The following is a 15,579-nucleotide window of genomic DNA, read 5'->3' as shown; positions in this document are numbered from 1 at the left end:
CTGCAGCACCGGTCCGGTCTGAGCTCTCAACTTCCTGTCTCAAGCTCTCGACTTCCTGTCTTCCAGCGCTGAGCCTCCGACTGGGCCAAGCTGAAGGTCGTCTGCAGAGGCTGAATGACCTTGGCTCCGGTGAGGTCTCCTCACAACACGACACAATGCAACACTGCGCAACACAACACGACACACTGCCAGTGCCAGTACCAGTACTAGTATCAGTGCTAGTACCAGTACCAGTACCAGCGCCAGCGCTACTGACAGTTCTTGTACCAGTACCAGTACCAGTAACAGTGCTGGTAGTCGTGCCAGTACTAATACCAGTGCCAGCACGAGTGCGAGTGCCAGTACTAGTATCAGTGCCAGTACCAGTACCCAGCGCCAGTGCTACTGATAGTGCTAGTACCAGTACCATTGCCGGTACCAGTAGCAGTACTACTAGCGATGCCACAGCGCAGCAACACAACATGGGACGACACGCCCCTTCTCTCACCACCCTGCTTGTGGTTCCTCCAGTTGACCAGCAGGTGGCTTTCTCGGCTGGTCTGAGTGACTCGGGCTCCGTGGGCCCCTTTGACCAGGAGACCACGCTGGTCTTCTCCAAGACCTTCGCCAACACGGGCGACGCCTACAACCAAAGCACAGGTGAGTCCGTCGGCACGGCTGGGTTGGGCGCCGCCCGCTGCCGTCTGATTGGTCGCTCGGGTCAGCAGGCGTCTCCCTCCATCTCTCCACCCATCCTCCCTCACCCTCCCTCCCCCTCCATCCCTCCCCCTCCCTCGTGTCCAGGTGTGTTCAGGGCTCCGCTGTCGGGCTTCTACTTCTTCAGCTTCACGGCCGCCGACTACCTGAAGGGCTACACAGGTGTTTACCTGTACAGGAACGAGCAGCGGGTGGTGTTCAGCCTGGGGCTGAACGCCCACGGCGGCTACGCCTCGCTGTCGGCCGGCGTGGTGCTGCAGCTGCAGCGGGGCGACGGCGTGCGGCTGGCGCTGCCCGCCTCCTACCGCCTCTACGACGACTCGCGCAACTTCAGCCTCTTCTGCGGCTTCCTGCTCTTCCGCCTCTGACGAGTGGGCCCCGCCCACTTTGACCTCTGTGACCTCCGGTCGACGTCCTGCGCCTCCAGGACGGCGTGGCCGACGTTTAAAGCGAAACCATGTTGTTTATTTTTAATTGTCTGATTGAAAAGAAATCGAGGAGTGACGATACGACAACGCACCGAGTGGATGTTTTTATTTTAAATATCAGTGTTCAGTGTCAGTTCCTCTGCTTCGACCTCACTGGAATGTGCTTGTGTGTGTCAGTGGTCCAGTGAGCCTTCAGTTCTTTTTGTTTTGTTTTTTAAAAAGGAATTAAAAAAAAAACTTCACGAGCCAATTGGCTGTCGACAAATAAGACCCCGCCCCTGAAGAAAAAAACAAATAAAACGAAACACACTTTTAAAAAACATCAGTCTAGCAACGAGGATCTGACGGCAGCGTCAAAAAATATCTTCCTTCATCTGTGATAAGAAATAAATAGCAATTGAAACAGGTGCTGTCGACGCGAGCCAGAACAATAAAGTTCAGGGGAAAAAATCTCAGTTCCAGGAATGAAGAGAAACGGAGAAGAGAAACGTCTAAAAAAAAACGCCTGAAAATCGGTCGATACAAAGTTTCCTAAAAAAATACCCGACACCTTTAAAAGTCAAAGTCTGGTGGGACCAGGACCAGGACCAGGACCAGGACCAGGGGGCGGAGCCTCATAGCTGCTGGCTGTTGAGCCGTCTGCTGACGGCCTGCAGCAGCAGCAGTGAGTACTCCTCCAGCAGCGCCGCCGTCTTGGCCTCGCTGACTCCGCCCACCCCCCCCAGGGGCAGGCTGTCAAGCTCCGCCCTCATGGCCTGGAAGGCTTCTGATAGGACGACGGCCATCTGGTGCTGGTCGTGGTGGGTGGAGTCATCCAGGGAAGAGCCGCTCACCTGTGGTGGAGAAAGCAAGAGAGAGGTGCGGGTGAGGGTTGTGATGTCACCAATGATGTCACCGATGATGTCACCGATGATGTCATTGATTCAGACTTACCCTCCTGAACAGGTGGGTGGCTCTCCGGAAGCAGCTCTGCAGCTCATTGGTCAGAGCCCGGCAGGCCTCCACACTGAATGGCTGGTCTGAGGCAGAGAGACAGAGAGAGAGAGAGAGAGAGAGAGAGAGAGAGAGAGAGAGAGAGAGAGAGAGAGAGAGAGGGAGGGGAAAGAGAGAGAGAGAGAGAGAGAGAGAGAGAGGGAACAAGAGAGAGAGAGAGTATGAGAGAGAGTGAGAGAGAGAGAGTGAGAGAGAGAGAGAGAGGGAGGGGAAAGAGAGAGAGAGAGTATGAGAGAGAGAGAGAGAGAGAGAGAGAGAGAGAGAGAGGGAGGGGAAAGAGAGAGAGAGAGGGAGGGGGAGAGAGAGAGAGAGAGAGAGAGAGAGAGAGAGGGAACAAGAGAGAGAGAGAGTATGAGAGAGAGTGAGAGAGAGAGAGTGAGAGAGAGAGAGAGAGGGAGGGGAAAGAGAGAGAGAGAGTATGAGAGAGAGAGAGAGAGAGAGAGAGAGAGAGAGAGGGAGAGAGAGAACAAGAGAAAGAGAGAGAGAGGGGAGAGAGAGAGAGTGTGAGAGAGAGAGAGAGAGAGAGAGAACAAGAGAAAGAGAGAGAGAGAGAGAGAGAGAGAGAGGAGAGAGAGAGAGAGAGGAGAGAGAGAGAGAGAGTGACAGAAAGAGAGAGAGAGTGACAGAAAGAGAGAGAGAGAGGGAGAGAGAGAACAAGAGAAAGAGAGAGAGGGGAGAGAGAGAACAAGAGAGAGAGAGAGAGAGTGACAGAAAGAGAGAGAGAGAGAGGGAGAGAGACAAAGAAAGAGAGAGAGAACAAGAGAGAGAGAGAGAGAGAGATTTGTTGGAGTGTGTAGCAGAGGAGGTGAGAGGGGGCGGGCGAGGGGGAGGCAGTTCTCACCTGGAGCGGGCGACAGGAGGGGGGTGGAGGAGGAGTGAGGAGGAGGCGGTGGAGCCACCTCCACCCCTGATTGGTCCTGCTGCTGAGGCTGGGGCTGGGGCGGGGCCGGGGCTGCGGGGGGGCGGGACCCGGCCGAGGGCGCGAAGGAGGCCAGGGAGGGCTTGTCGGGCAGCGGCCCCCCGGTGGCCCCCCCCACCACTCGGGCCTGGAGGCCACGGGGGGGCTGGGCCACGGGTGGGCAGGAGGGGGAAGGGGCGACCACGGGGAGCACGGCAGCGTGGGGGGGCGGGGCACAGAGGGAGGGCGATGACGTCAGCGGGGACTCCTCGGGGGGCTCCAGGTGGAGGCCGTCGCTCAGCGAGGAGCAGCGGCTCACCTTGGCCATGGAGCTCGCCGTGGGGCTCATGTAGGAGGGCGAGGGCGCCCCCTGCTGGGGGGACTTAAGGGGGGCAGAGCTGGGCCGCAGAGGCGGCGGGGCCAGAGGCGGGGGGGCCAGAGACGGCGGGGGGGCCAGAGACGGGGGCCTCCTGGGGGAGGAGGGGAGGGTGGTGGGCCGCTGTGGGCCCAGGGGCTGCGGGGGGGTGGGGGAGGGGTCAGCTCCGAGGTCACTTCCCGAACCCGTCGGAAGACTCTGCACCGACCGGGCCTTCCGCAGCCCGGGCAAGGCAGTGGCCACGCCCACCGGCCCCTGGCCCCGCCCCCCCTGGGTCTTCCTTAAGGGGGAAGGGCGCTGGTCCCAACACTTCCCAACACGCTCCTCCTCCCCCTCCACCACCAGAGGGGGCGCCGTCCGGTCCAGCTTGGTCTGATCGGTCTGCTGCGGGACCAGGTCCTGGCACCTTGACACCGCCCTCTCCTGGTCCTGGTCCTGATTCTGGTTCAGAGGGCGAACTTCTGAGACCAGAGGGCGGGCCTTCACCTCCACGCTCTTAGCTCCTCCTCCACCACGACTGAAAGAGAGCAGCAAGTTAGAAACAGGAACCAGAAGGAGAACCAGAAGGAGAACCAGTAGGGGAACCAGTGGGAGAACCAGCAGGAGTTCTGGGAGCAGAACCAGCAGGACGTGCAGGAGAACGTGCAGGAGAACGTGCGGGAGAACCTAAAGGAGAACCAGCAGGAGAACCTGAAGGAGAACAGGAGAAGAACCTGCAGGAGAACCAGGAAAACCAGCAGAACCAGCAGGAGAACCAGGAGAAGAACCTGCAGAAGAACCAGGAAAGCCAGCAGAAGAACCAGCAGGAGAACCAGGAGAAGAACCTGTAGGAGAACCAGGAAAACCAGCAGGAGAACCATAACAAGAACCTGCAGGAGAACCAGCAGAAGAACCTAAAGGGGAAGCAGCAGGAGAAGCAGCAGGAGAACCAGCAGGAGAACCAGTCTCACCTGGCTGCCGAGCTCTGACAGGACAGGAACCTGGAGGAGATGCTGAGGCTCTCGCTGGAGCTGTGGGACGTCCTGCTGGGACTTCCTGTAGACACACAGGTCAGGTGGTCACATGATGGCGTTCTGTGGGGAGGAGCTGTGGTGGCCAGGCGGTGGCCTCTGAGTCTCTCACCTGTTGAGCAGAGCTCCGCTAGTGTGACAAAGTGCTGCTTGAGGAAGGACTCCTGGTCCGGAGTCTGAGGGATGGGCTGAGGAAGCCCCGCCCCCTCCTCCTCCTCCTCCTCCTCCTCCTCCTGCTCAGAGGAATGTCCGTGTCCACAGGGGGCAGTCTCTGAGACCAGACATCAGAACATCAGAAAGAGTGGCTGGGGCGGGGGGCGGGGTCATGAGGAGGGGGCGTGGCCAGGGTCAGGACTCACCCCTTGGTCGAACAGGACTGGCCAGACTGGATCCCAGCGAGCAGCCGCTGTCCGGGCTGGGTTTGTCTGCAGGGCCCTTGCCGGCAGCAGGACACGCCCCCTTCACCTGGAACACACTGAGAGTGGGCGGGGCTTAGCGGGGTGGGGCCACGTCCCAGCCAGAGTGGTGGCCAGGGTGAGGGGGTGGGCGTGTCCTACCTGTCCAAGAGGCTGACTCTGCTATCCTCCCATTGGTCGGCGTACAACACTCGCTCCTCTTCCGCATCCGGGCTCTGATTGGACAGCTGGATGAAGTCCGGCCTGTGATTGGTCTGGGGTGGACGACGAAGTGCAACCAATCAGAGGACTGACGTACCAGGAACCCGCCGCCCCCGGTCAGGTGACTCACCCACGGCGTGGTGTTGGTGGTGACCTGCAGGCTGACGGTGCTGCCCAGCTCCTGATTGGCCCTGGAGAGTCCCGCCCACGCGGCAGGGCGTGGCGGGGCATCTCCCAGCACCCCCTGCTCCTCTGGCTCCGCCCCCTCCTGGAAGGAGTCCAGCATCCGCAGGTCCAGCATGGACTTGGCCATCAGGGTGGGGGCGGGTAGGGGGCCGTCCAGGGCCCCGCCCCTGCCCCCCTCCTGCCGGGACCAGCGGCGGCGAGGGGTCCGCCCCCCCGGTGCCACCTGCTGGCGAGACACGACCGAGCTGTCAGCGGTGGGTGGAGCTTCCGGTGGGCAGAGCCTCCAGAGGGCGGAGCCTAACCACTCACCTTCGTCCTGTCCCAGCTGCTGAACAGCTCCTCTGGCGCCCCCCAGAGGCCGCAAGCAAGAAAACACAGCGCAGGCAAACCAGTTAGACACACACACACACACACACACACACACACACACACACACACACACACACAACCTGTCGCCATGGCAACTCACCTGGCTCCTCCCCCTCCTCCTCCTCCTCCTTGTCGCTGTCAGAGGACACCTCCCTGCAGCACACACACACACACACACACACACACACACACACACACACACACACACACACACACACACACACACACACACACACACACACATCATTAAAGCTCAACAGCTTGAATGAATCACTGATTCGTTGCGAGTCACTGCAGACTGTTCCCCTGAGTCCTACCTGAGAGTCACTGCCTCCTGCTGCTGAGGTGCATGCTGGGAGTTCACAGTGGCGGCAGGTCGAAGGTCAGCGAGCCGCTGCCTCATCCTGATGGTCAACTCAGGACAGAGACGCCACACAAAGACACAACTGCATGGGCGCGCACACACACACACACACACACACACACACACACACACACACACACACACACACACACACACACACACACACACACACACACACACAAACATTAAGGCTGAATGTAACCAACAGAACCTGTCAGTGATGTCATCAAGGTGCGACGTACCTGTCCCCAGAGACTGTGATCAGGTGTCTGCAGTCGCTACTGAACTTCAGTCCGGTTACAATCTCTGAGAGAGAGAGACACACACACACACACACACACACACACACACACACACACACACACACACACACACACACACACACACAGTGTGACAGGTGTGCTTGCGTAAAGCTAAAAAACAGGACTGATGAGAACCAGGACACACACACACACACACACACACACACACACACACACACACACACACACACACACACACACACTGACCGGAGTGTCCGAACATGGTGGCCACACACTCTCCGGAGTAGAAGTCAAATATGCTGATGTTCTTGTCTGAACAGGAGGTGGCGATGTAAAGCCCTGAGGGATCGATCTGGACCTGAGGAGCCCAGAGGAGGCGGAGGGAGAGGAGGGTGTCGTCAACATCAGAGCGCACTTCTAGCCACACCCACCACGCCTGAGCTGACACCTCCAGGGGGCGCTGTACCTTGATGAGGGTGCCATCTTCACCCTGGGAACCTCTGTAGACCTTCTTCTGCTTCCCATTGGAGATGTTGAAGATCCTGCAGGAGAAGGAAACATCATCAGCCGGCGAGCTCACACAACACACACACACACACACACACACACACACACACACACACACACACACACACACACACACCTAATACTGCGATCCTGGCAGCCCACAGCAGCGAACTTCCTGCTGGGCTCCACGTCCATGTCGTACAGCGTGGTCTTCCTCGCCACGTGGTGCGTCCGCGTGAACTGTAGCCCCTCCTCCTCCGTCTGGCCATGGTGGCAGAGGAGGAAGAAGAAGAAGAAGAAGAAGAAGAAGAAGAAGAAGAAGAAGAGAAACAGCGGCTCTTAAGAAGGGACCAATTGCTGGAGGAGAAGGCAGTGAGGGGGCGGAGCCAACCTGCTGGGCCGTGCGGAAGTAGACGCTCTTGTCGGCGCCACAGCTGATCAGTCGCACCTTCCCCTCATTGGCTGAGAGACAAGAAGCAGGCGGGGCAAAGGTCAGAGTGGAGGGGAAGAGCAACGCGGCGATGTCACGTGGTGATGTCACGTGGTGATGTCACCGCTCACACGGGCACTGACCGGTGAATCGCACGGCGGTGATGGAGGACGAGTGCTCGTCCAGAGTCTGCACCAGGCTGTAGTCCCGCCCAGCGTCCAGAACGTGGATCAGCCGGTCCCGACTGGCCGTGGCTAACAGCTGGAGGCCTGGCGAGGCCAGGACACACACACACACACACACACACACACACACACACACACACACACACACACACACACACACACACATTTCAGCTTCTTGCTCATCCTGGCAGAAGGTGTTCAGGTGCAGCTCGTAAAGTCAGTGGCTGTGTGTGTGTGTGTGTGTGTGTGTGTGTGTGTGTGTGTGTGTGTTGCTGTAGACTAACACAAGACTTTCTTTTCTTTTGACAGGATCAAACAGGAAGTGCTGAGCTGGTGTCGCCTCGCTGCACTTTGGACCAAAGCACAAGCTAGCGTCATGTAGACGTGTGTGTGTGTGTGTGTGTGAGAGAGACACGTAGGAAGAGTGTGTGTGTGAGAGAGCAAGAGACACAGGCAGAGAGAGAGAGAGAGGCAGTGTGTGTGTGTGTGTGTGTGTGTGTGTGTGTGTGTGTGTGTGTGTGTGAGTGTGTGAGTAAGTCAGCATTCCTGCTGTCACTTCCTGGGGTGAAATGTTTCTCATTGTTGTTCCATTTTACAGCAGTTTTACTGCCATGTGTGTGTGTGTGTGTGTGTGTGTGTGTGTGTGTGTGTGTGTGTGTGTGTGTGTGAGAGAGCGAGACAGAGAGAGCGAGACAGAGCCACGGGCAGTGTTCACTCTGTTCACTCTGCTAGCTGTGTGTTACTGCAGGCTGCGTCTGGGCGCTGCTCTGACCAGCAGGGGGCGACGGAGGCTCTCACCGGTGTCGGGCTTGGAGAACTCCAAACACAGGATCTCTGAGTCATGAGCCTGGACGTTCATCACCTCCTCCATAGTGTCCAGGTCATGGATCCTGACACACACACACACACACACACACACAGACACACACACACACACACACACACACACACACACACACAGGGGATGGGCGGAGTTATGCCACAGCCAGTCAACTGGGGGAAGGGCAACCATGTGACCCACTCAGGCCCCGCCCCGCCCTCACCTCAGGACGCCCACTCGGTCTCCGGAGGCCAGGTGGCGTCCGTCGGGGCTGACCCTCAGGGTCCTAATGCCCACCCGGCTCTGGTCGGCCTCCGGTGGCCACGCCTTGTCCGCGCCGGCCCCGGCCACCGGGGTGGCGTCCTCGCCATCCAGGAGGCCGGCGACATTGTCGTCCACATAGATGACCTTGTACAGGTCCTGCGGGGGTCAGAGGTCATGGCAGGTTGAGTGTGTGTGGGTGGGGTGGGGGGTGGAGCAGGGGGAGGGGTTGAGGCGTTTCCACCCAGATGCTCGTAGGCTCTCGTACGTGGCTCAGGATGTTCCTGCTGCCGTGTCCCTCGGTGTTCCACAGCCGGATGGTGCTGTCCGAGGAGCAGGTGAGGAAGGAGCCGGGGGCGGGGCATCCCCGCCCAGTTCCTCTGCTGGCCCCACCCCTTTCCGGGTACACCTGAGGAAGACAGTTTGTCGTCGGTTCGGTCGGAGCGACGCGCGGTGAAAAAAAAACCTACTGAGTGACTGCCTGAGAATCAAGGACCACCACATCCAGAGTACCGGCCCCCTGGTGGGCAAATGGAGGGAGGCGGCCTCCATTCGGCCGGTGGGCAACGGGACAACGGTCATGTTTGACGACTGTGAGCGTATCGTGACCGCAAGGATCAATCAAAAACACGGTTGAGGACAAAAATTAAAACCCATGAATAGGCGACACGGAAGGCATAATAAATGTGGGCGGGGCTTGCAGCGGTAGGCCCCACCTGGCTGAGCCGGTACCAAGTCGCAGCCGGAACACAACCGGGTAGCGCCAGTGGAGTGGTGCCCCTTAGGTTAAGCGTTACCGTGGACTGAGGACAGGAAGCAGCCGAGCTGGGTTTCCACAATGCTAAGCTAAGCTAAGCTAGGCTAGGTTTTCAGTGTTTCCAGGGTTTGCAGTGTTTCTCAATACCGCGGGGCTTCAAAGACATCAACACAACATGTTTTCTGCATATCCCATGATACATTTGTCCATCTGCCGCCCCCCCCCCCCCCCCCTTCCTCTGTTGAATTTTAGGACCCCCTGTGGCCCACCAGTCAGAGGTTGCCCACCCCTGAAGTAGCGTGTGACTCGCTCACCTCCAGGCTCCAGACACAGGAGGAGTGGTACAGCGCCGAGTACAGCTTCCCGGCCCGCCGGCCGGCGGCCCCGCCGGGGTCGCACAGGTCGCGCACGTCCCACACATACACGCTGTGGTCATTGTAGATGCAGGAGAGCCAGTGGTTGGTGGGGTCAAAGGTTACCGCCACCGTGTCGGGGTAGCGCGCCTCCGGCCGGCTGGAGAACAGCTGACTGCAGAGGGAGGAAGGGAGCTGTCAATCAGGCGCTCTGGGCCCCGCCCCCCTTCCAAATGCCTCTCGCTCACCCGGCCTCCGACATGGTGGCCACGTCGACGCCCAAGCAGTGTGGGCGGGGCATGGTGCACAGGAAGTGGAGGTTGGCGGGGCTGAAGGCTCGGACCATCCCGTCGGAGCAGCCACAGAAGATGAAGCGGTCGGTGACGGAGAGGCAGGTGGCCTGGGAGGTCTGGAAACACACACACACACACACACACACACACACACACAGAAACACACATCCCAGGCAGGTGAGGACGGCTGGACGGTTGGTACCAGCTGCTTTATGAGGACACGGGAAGATGAGGATGTTTGATGCTGCCTGGACTCTGCTGCTGCTGCTGCTGCTGCTGCTGCTGCTGCTGCTGCTGCTGCTGCTGCTGCTGCTTGGTGTGTCACCGTGTTGTTGATGTTGTGGTGGTGGTGGTGGTTTGGCACTTTTTTACACTTCATCAGAATCATCAGAAAAGGTGACAGGAATGTGGGTTTATGAACGGCGGCGGCGGCGGCAAAGACGAGCTAACAGGAAGTGTGGCAGTGCATCCAGGCTACTCTGTGATTGGTGCTGCTGATGAAGGAAGATGACGTGTCTGTTATGAGTGACAAGTAGGTGCTCTGAAACCAACCAATGAATGACAGCGTTGGAGTGGGCGTGTCAGAGTCGGTCAGTGCAGCCAGTGAGGACCTGTCTCTCGTTTCAAAGTGAAAACAATGAAATGATCCCACTTCTTTCAAAGCTAGCAGCTAGCTAGCCACCATTCCATTTGGGTGTTGGAAAGAGGTGCTATGTAGCTTCATAGCACGGCTGGGTTTTTAGAAGCAATACCTCCTAGACATTACTGGTGAGGAGATAAGCCTCCAGGTAGACCACCGCTAGCTAGTTTCAGCTAGCTAGCGGTGGTCTACAGACGCCACGGGCTGAACTGACTGAATGGGAGGGGGAGGTGGGTTGGGCAACTTACGAAGGTGGAGTCAACGGTCTGCACAGGAAGTGAGGGAGGAAGCAGAGGAACTTTGTATTAGACCAGGCATGGGAAAGCTATGGCCCGGGGGTCATCCATTGTCAAAACACCCCTGTATTAGACCATTGAAAACAACAGCAGATTTTTTACCTGTGACCACACCCACCAGTGATGTCATCCTATTTGGACCTGACAGAACTCAGGCGTGAGTCAGAAAAGACACATTTCATTTATTTCCTCGTTTGTCTCCCCGGCACTACGCTAGCAGGCGTACCAGTTAGCATCGTGCTAAAAACAAAAAGTGCTAGCTCAGCACAGAGCCTTCAGAGGGCGGCCGTGTTGCTGAGCAAGCGCTGCTGCTGCTGCTGCTGCTGCTGCTGCTGCTGCTGCTAGGTGTTACAATGCTAAACCCCGCCAGTATCCGTCACCCCCCCACCCAACACACACACACACACACTCACTCACTCACCCGGAGCTCCACCCACTTCTCGAGCAGGCGACGGTCATTGAACTCGCACAGCAGGCCGGAGGAGGTGATGCAGAAGGTGGAGGCTGAGTGGCGCCCGCGGCCGCACGCCACGTCGCTGAAGAAGTTGTTCCTGAGTTCTCCCAGCAGGCCCGAGCGGCCCAGCAGCGGCACGGTGGCGCCCACCTGCTGCTCCAAACCACACACAGGAGAAAAGCAGTCAGCCGGTGGGTGGGGGGAGGGGGGGGGGTGCGGTCCTGAGCTGCGGTCGGGCGGCGGGTCGGCGGGAACCTTGGAGGTCTTGTCGTGGTCCAGGTACCAGAACTTGACGTGGCGGTTCCCGGCGGTCACAAAGTAGGAGCTGTCGTCGGAGAAGGAGACGGCCGTCACCTTGCTGGACACCTTGTTGGCCGCCACCACCACGTTCTTCTGCTCCACACAGACACACAACATGAAGCACACAGTGGGCGTCAGACACACACACACACACACACACACACACACACACACACACACACCAGAGTGGCCTCACCTTCCAGTTCCACACGTTGACCATCATGTCGTGCTGGTAGCCCACGCTCACCACGTACTTCCCGTTGGGCGAGAAGGTCACGCAGGCCACGCCGTACTTGTGCTCCTGCAGCTCGGCCACCTGGAGGCGCTCTGCCACGTCCCACAGGCGCACCGCCGGCATGTGGCCGCTCTGCCACACGGGAACGCAGGAAGTCAGCCAGCCGACTGAGCACGCTCATAGCCCCACACTGCTGGGACACGCCCACCAAACTAACCACACCCACCCAACATACCACACGCATCCACCCACCCAGCAAACTACACCCACCCTCCAACCCAGCAAACCACACCCACCCACCCACCTGCTCAACAAACCACACCCACTGACCCAACAAACCACACCCACCTCTCCGGTGACAATGTACTTCCCATCTGGTGAGAATGCCAGAGTGGTAATCGCCTTCCTGAAACACACACACACACACACACACACACACACACACACACACACACACACAGTTGATTGGCAGGTACCGGGGACACTGACTGGTGTGCGGGTGATGTTTACCTGGAGCTGTTGAAGATGTGCTGCTGCTTGTTTCTGCGGGGATTCAACAGGACGACCACGCACCTGCAGAGCACAGCTGTTAGCGCTGCTAGCGATAGCGTTGTCCTTATGATCGGCCAGGCACAGACAGATTCCCCAGGCTGGATAATAAATGTGCCATCGATAAATGGATCCACGAAACGAATAAATAAACAATTGGAACACAGAGTGGGAGGGGCTTACAGAGATTCAGTGCATCCCCCGGGCCACCAGGATGTCTGAGTATCTCAGGACAAACTACAGTTAGCATGTTAGCAACAAGCTAACATACTGTTGGACTGGTGTCTACTCCCCCAACACACACACACACACACACACACACACACACACACACACACACACACACACTCTATAAACAGTGTAATGAGTGTGTTTGGTGACTCAGTTTGTCCAACCTGAGAAACACAAACCAGATCCTGTGTGTGTGTGTGTGTGTGTGTGTGTGTGTGTGTGTTCTACCATCAGACCAAGACAAGTGACAACACTATCGCTGGTTAAGATGTGATCATGTGACTCAGGAGAAGAGAAACAACATTTCCCACAATTCTCCGAGAGACACGGGTCAAAGGTCGGCAGGAGCGTAGAGCGCGAGAATGTTGAGGGGCAGAGCTCCTCCCACTGTGAGCCCCACCCCCCCGTGACCTACTGACCCCTCTCTCTTATGGTCCATAAACTGGACATTCCCACCATTCCTTGGGGCGGCCGACCGACGCTCCGCCTCCACCTGATTGGGGTCATGTGACTTGGTGCAGTGGGCGGAGCCTGAGCCATGTGTCTTGTGGAGGGTATCAACGCATGGATGGGAGCTCTAATCCTGTAATCTCATCATGTCACAGGACTCTCTCACTCACACACACACACACACACAAACTGGGGAGTCTGCTGTGTGGCCTTCACAGACACAAACAGGCCATGAGAGCAGCCAATCAGAGAGCAGCTCACCCGGCGGGATAGGCCAGCAGCCCGCTGCGGTGGTCGCATGCCAGCGCCCGGTTCCCTGCCGCCGTGATGCCCAGAACCTTCTCCAACGTCACCTGCAGGACAAGACGACAGACAACGTCCACAGTCAGCAAAGGGTCGGTGGTACCGCTAGCTGGCTGGCTAGCTAGCCAGGTAACTAGCTGGCGGGAAGTGTCTGGCTAACTTCCTGTTTGCTGTGGCAGGCGGTGATGAGTCAAGCATGAGACTTTGGGAACATGAGTCAGTAGCACTGGCCCAGTCAGAGCCAGTTAACTTGTGCGTGCTAAGCGCTAGGCTAACGCTGCACCCCTCCCCCACCGACCACTCAGCAGCTCATTAGCCGAGCAGCTCGACTGCAAAAATGGAAGGCTGGAAGAGCAACGTCAGCAGCGGCGGCGGCGGCAACACACACACACACACACACACACACACACACACACACACACACACACACACACACACACACACACACACACACACACACAACCTCGGGCCAGGGCCACGCTGCTCCACTGACTACAGTCACAGACAGACAGAGTTCCTCACTGGACTTCATTACTGCTCACACACACACACACACACACACACACACACACACACACACACACACACACACACACAGTGTGTGTTTTGTCCTCAGGCATGTGGGGGGGGAGGGGGGGAGTCCAGACAAAGTCTTTTTTTCTCTCAAAGCGACTGAGAAGTGATAGATTATGGATGTGAGTTCTGACCCACACTGAAGTCTGAGCAGAGGTTCGGGCGACGACGACAACACGTGGCTGACAGACAGGTGACCAGGGCCTGTCGTACCGTGGACCGCTTGGGGGTTTGTGACCCTCAGGTTGATCCTTGGCTGCTGAGCGGGAGCACAACTTCCCCGGCCGATAGGACCGGAGGAACCGGACCCACAGGCTCCGCCCACAAGCCGTCCCACTTAATGTTTTTCCATAAACATCCGGAAAACTAGTACACCGAGTCCAGGACTTGGACCAGGACCAGGACCAGGATCAGCATCAGGATCAGGACCAGGACCAGGATCTGGATCTGGACCTGGACCTGGACCTGGACCTGGGCTGGTCCTAAAAGGACTCTGAGGTGAAAACTGACCATGAACACACATACAGGCATGCAGTGTGTGTGTGTGTGTGTGTGTGTGTGTGTGTGTGTGTGTGTGTGTGGTGCTGGAATCATCCCGGAGAGGTAAAATATTAAAACGTGACCTGATATTCATTGAACTGATGTGAAAGGTTGGAGGTTTTTCACACTGTCTGTCTGTCTGTCCGTCTGTCTGTCCGTCTGTCTGCCTGCCTGCCTGCCTGCCCGTCCGTCCGTCCGTCCGCGTGTGCGCACGCACCTTGTCGCCTAGATCCTCTCTGGCGCGCGCGGCGCCGCTCCTCCTCCTCAGCTTGATGGACGGGGACCGCAGCAGGTTCTTGATGCGGCTTCGGATGGTTCCGCCTCCGTCCGCGGCCATCGCGCCGTGTAGCTGCCGGGCTAGCTGCGCCTCTCAGCGGTTGCGCTGCGTGTTGCTCCCCGCTGCCGCCGCCGCCGCCGCCGCCTCAGCAGCTGTCATGCCGTTCGCGGAGGGACGGAGGAGCCGGGCCCGAGGGTTCGGCGGACCGCGGCGGTGCTGAAGCTGTGGGCTTGATCCGGGTCACGGGGTCCGGTTTCGCTGCTGCTGCTGCTGCTGCTCCTCCTCCGCATCTTACGGCTCCGCTGCAGCGAAGACACGAGCGTCCCTGGAGCGGCCTGGACCGGACTGACTGACGGACGGACGGGCGACTGTGGCTGCACACTGGGTTTCCGGCCGGCGTGTCACAATAAAAGCACTAAAAAAACAACAACCCCCGTTTAGTTTGAAGAATCAGTTGTGATGAACGTATTGAGGCTCGAATGAGCCACCAGGGAGAGGTATTGCATTTATATATATATATATATATATATATATATATATATATATATATATATATATATATATATACATACACATATATATATATATATGTGTGTATATATATATATATATATATATATATATATATATATATATATATATATATGCATATATATACACACACACATTTACATATATACACATATATATGTATGTATGTATGTGTATATAAATATAAATATATATATATATATATATATATACATATATACATACACATATATATATATACACATATATACATACACATATATATATATATATATATATATATATATATATATATATATATATATATATATGTATGTATATATTTATTAACTTCAAGGAATTTTTTTTTCTTCTTTTTATTGCTCTTACGTTGGTATTTTACCCTGCTACACTT

General features: G+C 56.9%; 2 protein-coding genes across 4 annotated transcripts in view; one reads left to right on the top strand and one right to left on the bottom strand.

Moving 5' to 3' along the window:
* The window catches only part of LOC142882187 (complement C1q tumor necrosis factor-related protein 3-like), a 2,674-nt gene extending 1,565 nt beyond the window's left edge, over positions 1 to 1,109 (top strand). The window contains exons 7-9 of the mRNA XM_076016762.1: positions 67 to 129; positions 511 to 639; positions 784 to 1,109. Coding sequence (XP_075872877.1) covers positions 67 to 129; positions 511 to 639; positions 784 to 1,064 — 473 coding nt within the window. The 3' untranslated portion in view covers positions 1,065 to 1,109. The remainder of the gene's footprint in view (positions 1 to 66; positions 130 to 510; positions 640 to 783) is intronic.
* Positions 1,110 to 1,241: 132 nt separating this feature from the next.
* Positions 1,242 to 14,725, bottom strand: mapkbp1 (mitogen-activated protein kinase binding protein 1). 3 transcript variants are annotated; one of them, XM_076016758.1, is made up of 30 exons: positions 14,595 to 14,725; positions 13,223 to 13,314; positions 12,242 to 12,304; positions 12,080 to 12,137; positions 11,693 to 11,863; positions 11,452 to 11,589; positions 11,164 to 11,349; positions 10,695 to 10,712; positions 9,762 to 9,922; positions 9,475 to 9,688; positions 8,672 to 8,812; positions 8,366 to 8,562; positions 8,121 to 8,212; positions 7,281 to 7,406; positions 7,099 to 7,169; positions 6,844 to 6,968; positions 6,667 to 6,742; positions 6,447 to 6,558; positions 6,180 to 6,243; positions 5,891 to 6,019; positions 5,674 to 5,726; positions 5,514 to 5,545; positions 5,149 to 5,430; positions 4,959 to 5,071; positions 4,761 to 4,876; positions 4,514 to 4,672; positions 4,342 to 4,426; positions 2,959 to 3,908; positions 2,058 to 2,143; positions 1,242 to 1,957 (listed from the first exon to the last, which is right to left on the bottom strand). In XM_076016758.1, the coding sequence occupies exons 1-30, from the start codon at positions 14,712 to 14,714 to the stop codon at positions 1,739 to 1,741; spliced, it is 4,449 nt and encodes a 1,482-aa protein (XP_075872873.1). In that variant the 5' UTR covers positions 14,715 to 14,725; the 3' UTR covers positions 1,242 to 1,738. The 3 variants fall into 3 exon arrangements, with proteins under 3 accessions (XP_075872873.1, XP_075872874.1, XP_075872875.1); XM_076016759.1 differs by having other exon boundaries at positions 5,149 to 5,427; XM_076016760.1 differs by lacking the exon at positions 10,695 to 10,712.
* Between the last annotated feature and the right edge of the window lie 854 nt (positions 14,726 to 15,579).

The sequence above is a fragment of the Nelusetta ayraudi genome, unplaced genomic scaffold (assembly GCF_046127955.1).
Source record: "Nelusetta ayraudi isolate G7.1 ecotype Tasmania unplaced genomic scaffold, CSIRO-AGI_Nayr_v1 ptg000236l, whole genome shotgun sequence".
Taxonomy (NCBI): domain Eukaryota; kingdom Metazoa; phylum Chordata; class Actinopteri; order Tetraodontiformes; family Monacanthidae; genus Nelusetta; species Nelusetta ayraudi.
This window is presented reverse-complemented; position numbering and strand designations above follow the sequence as displayed.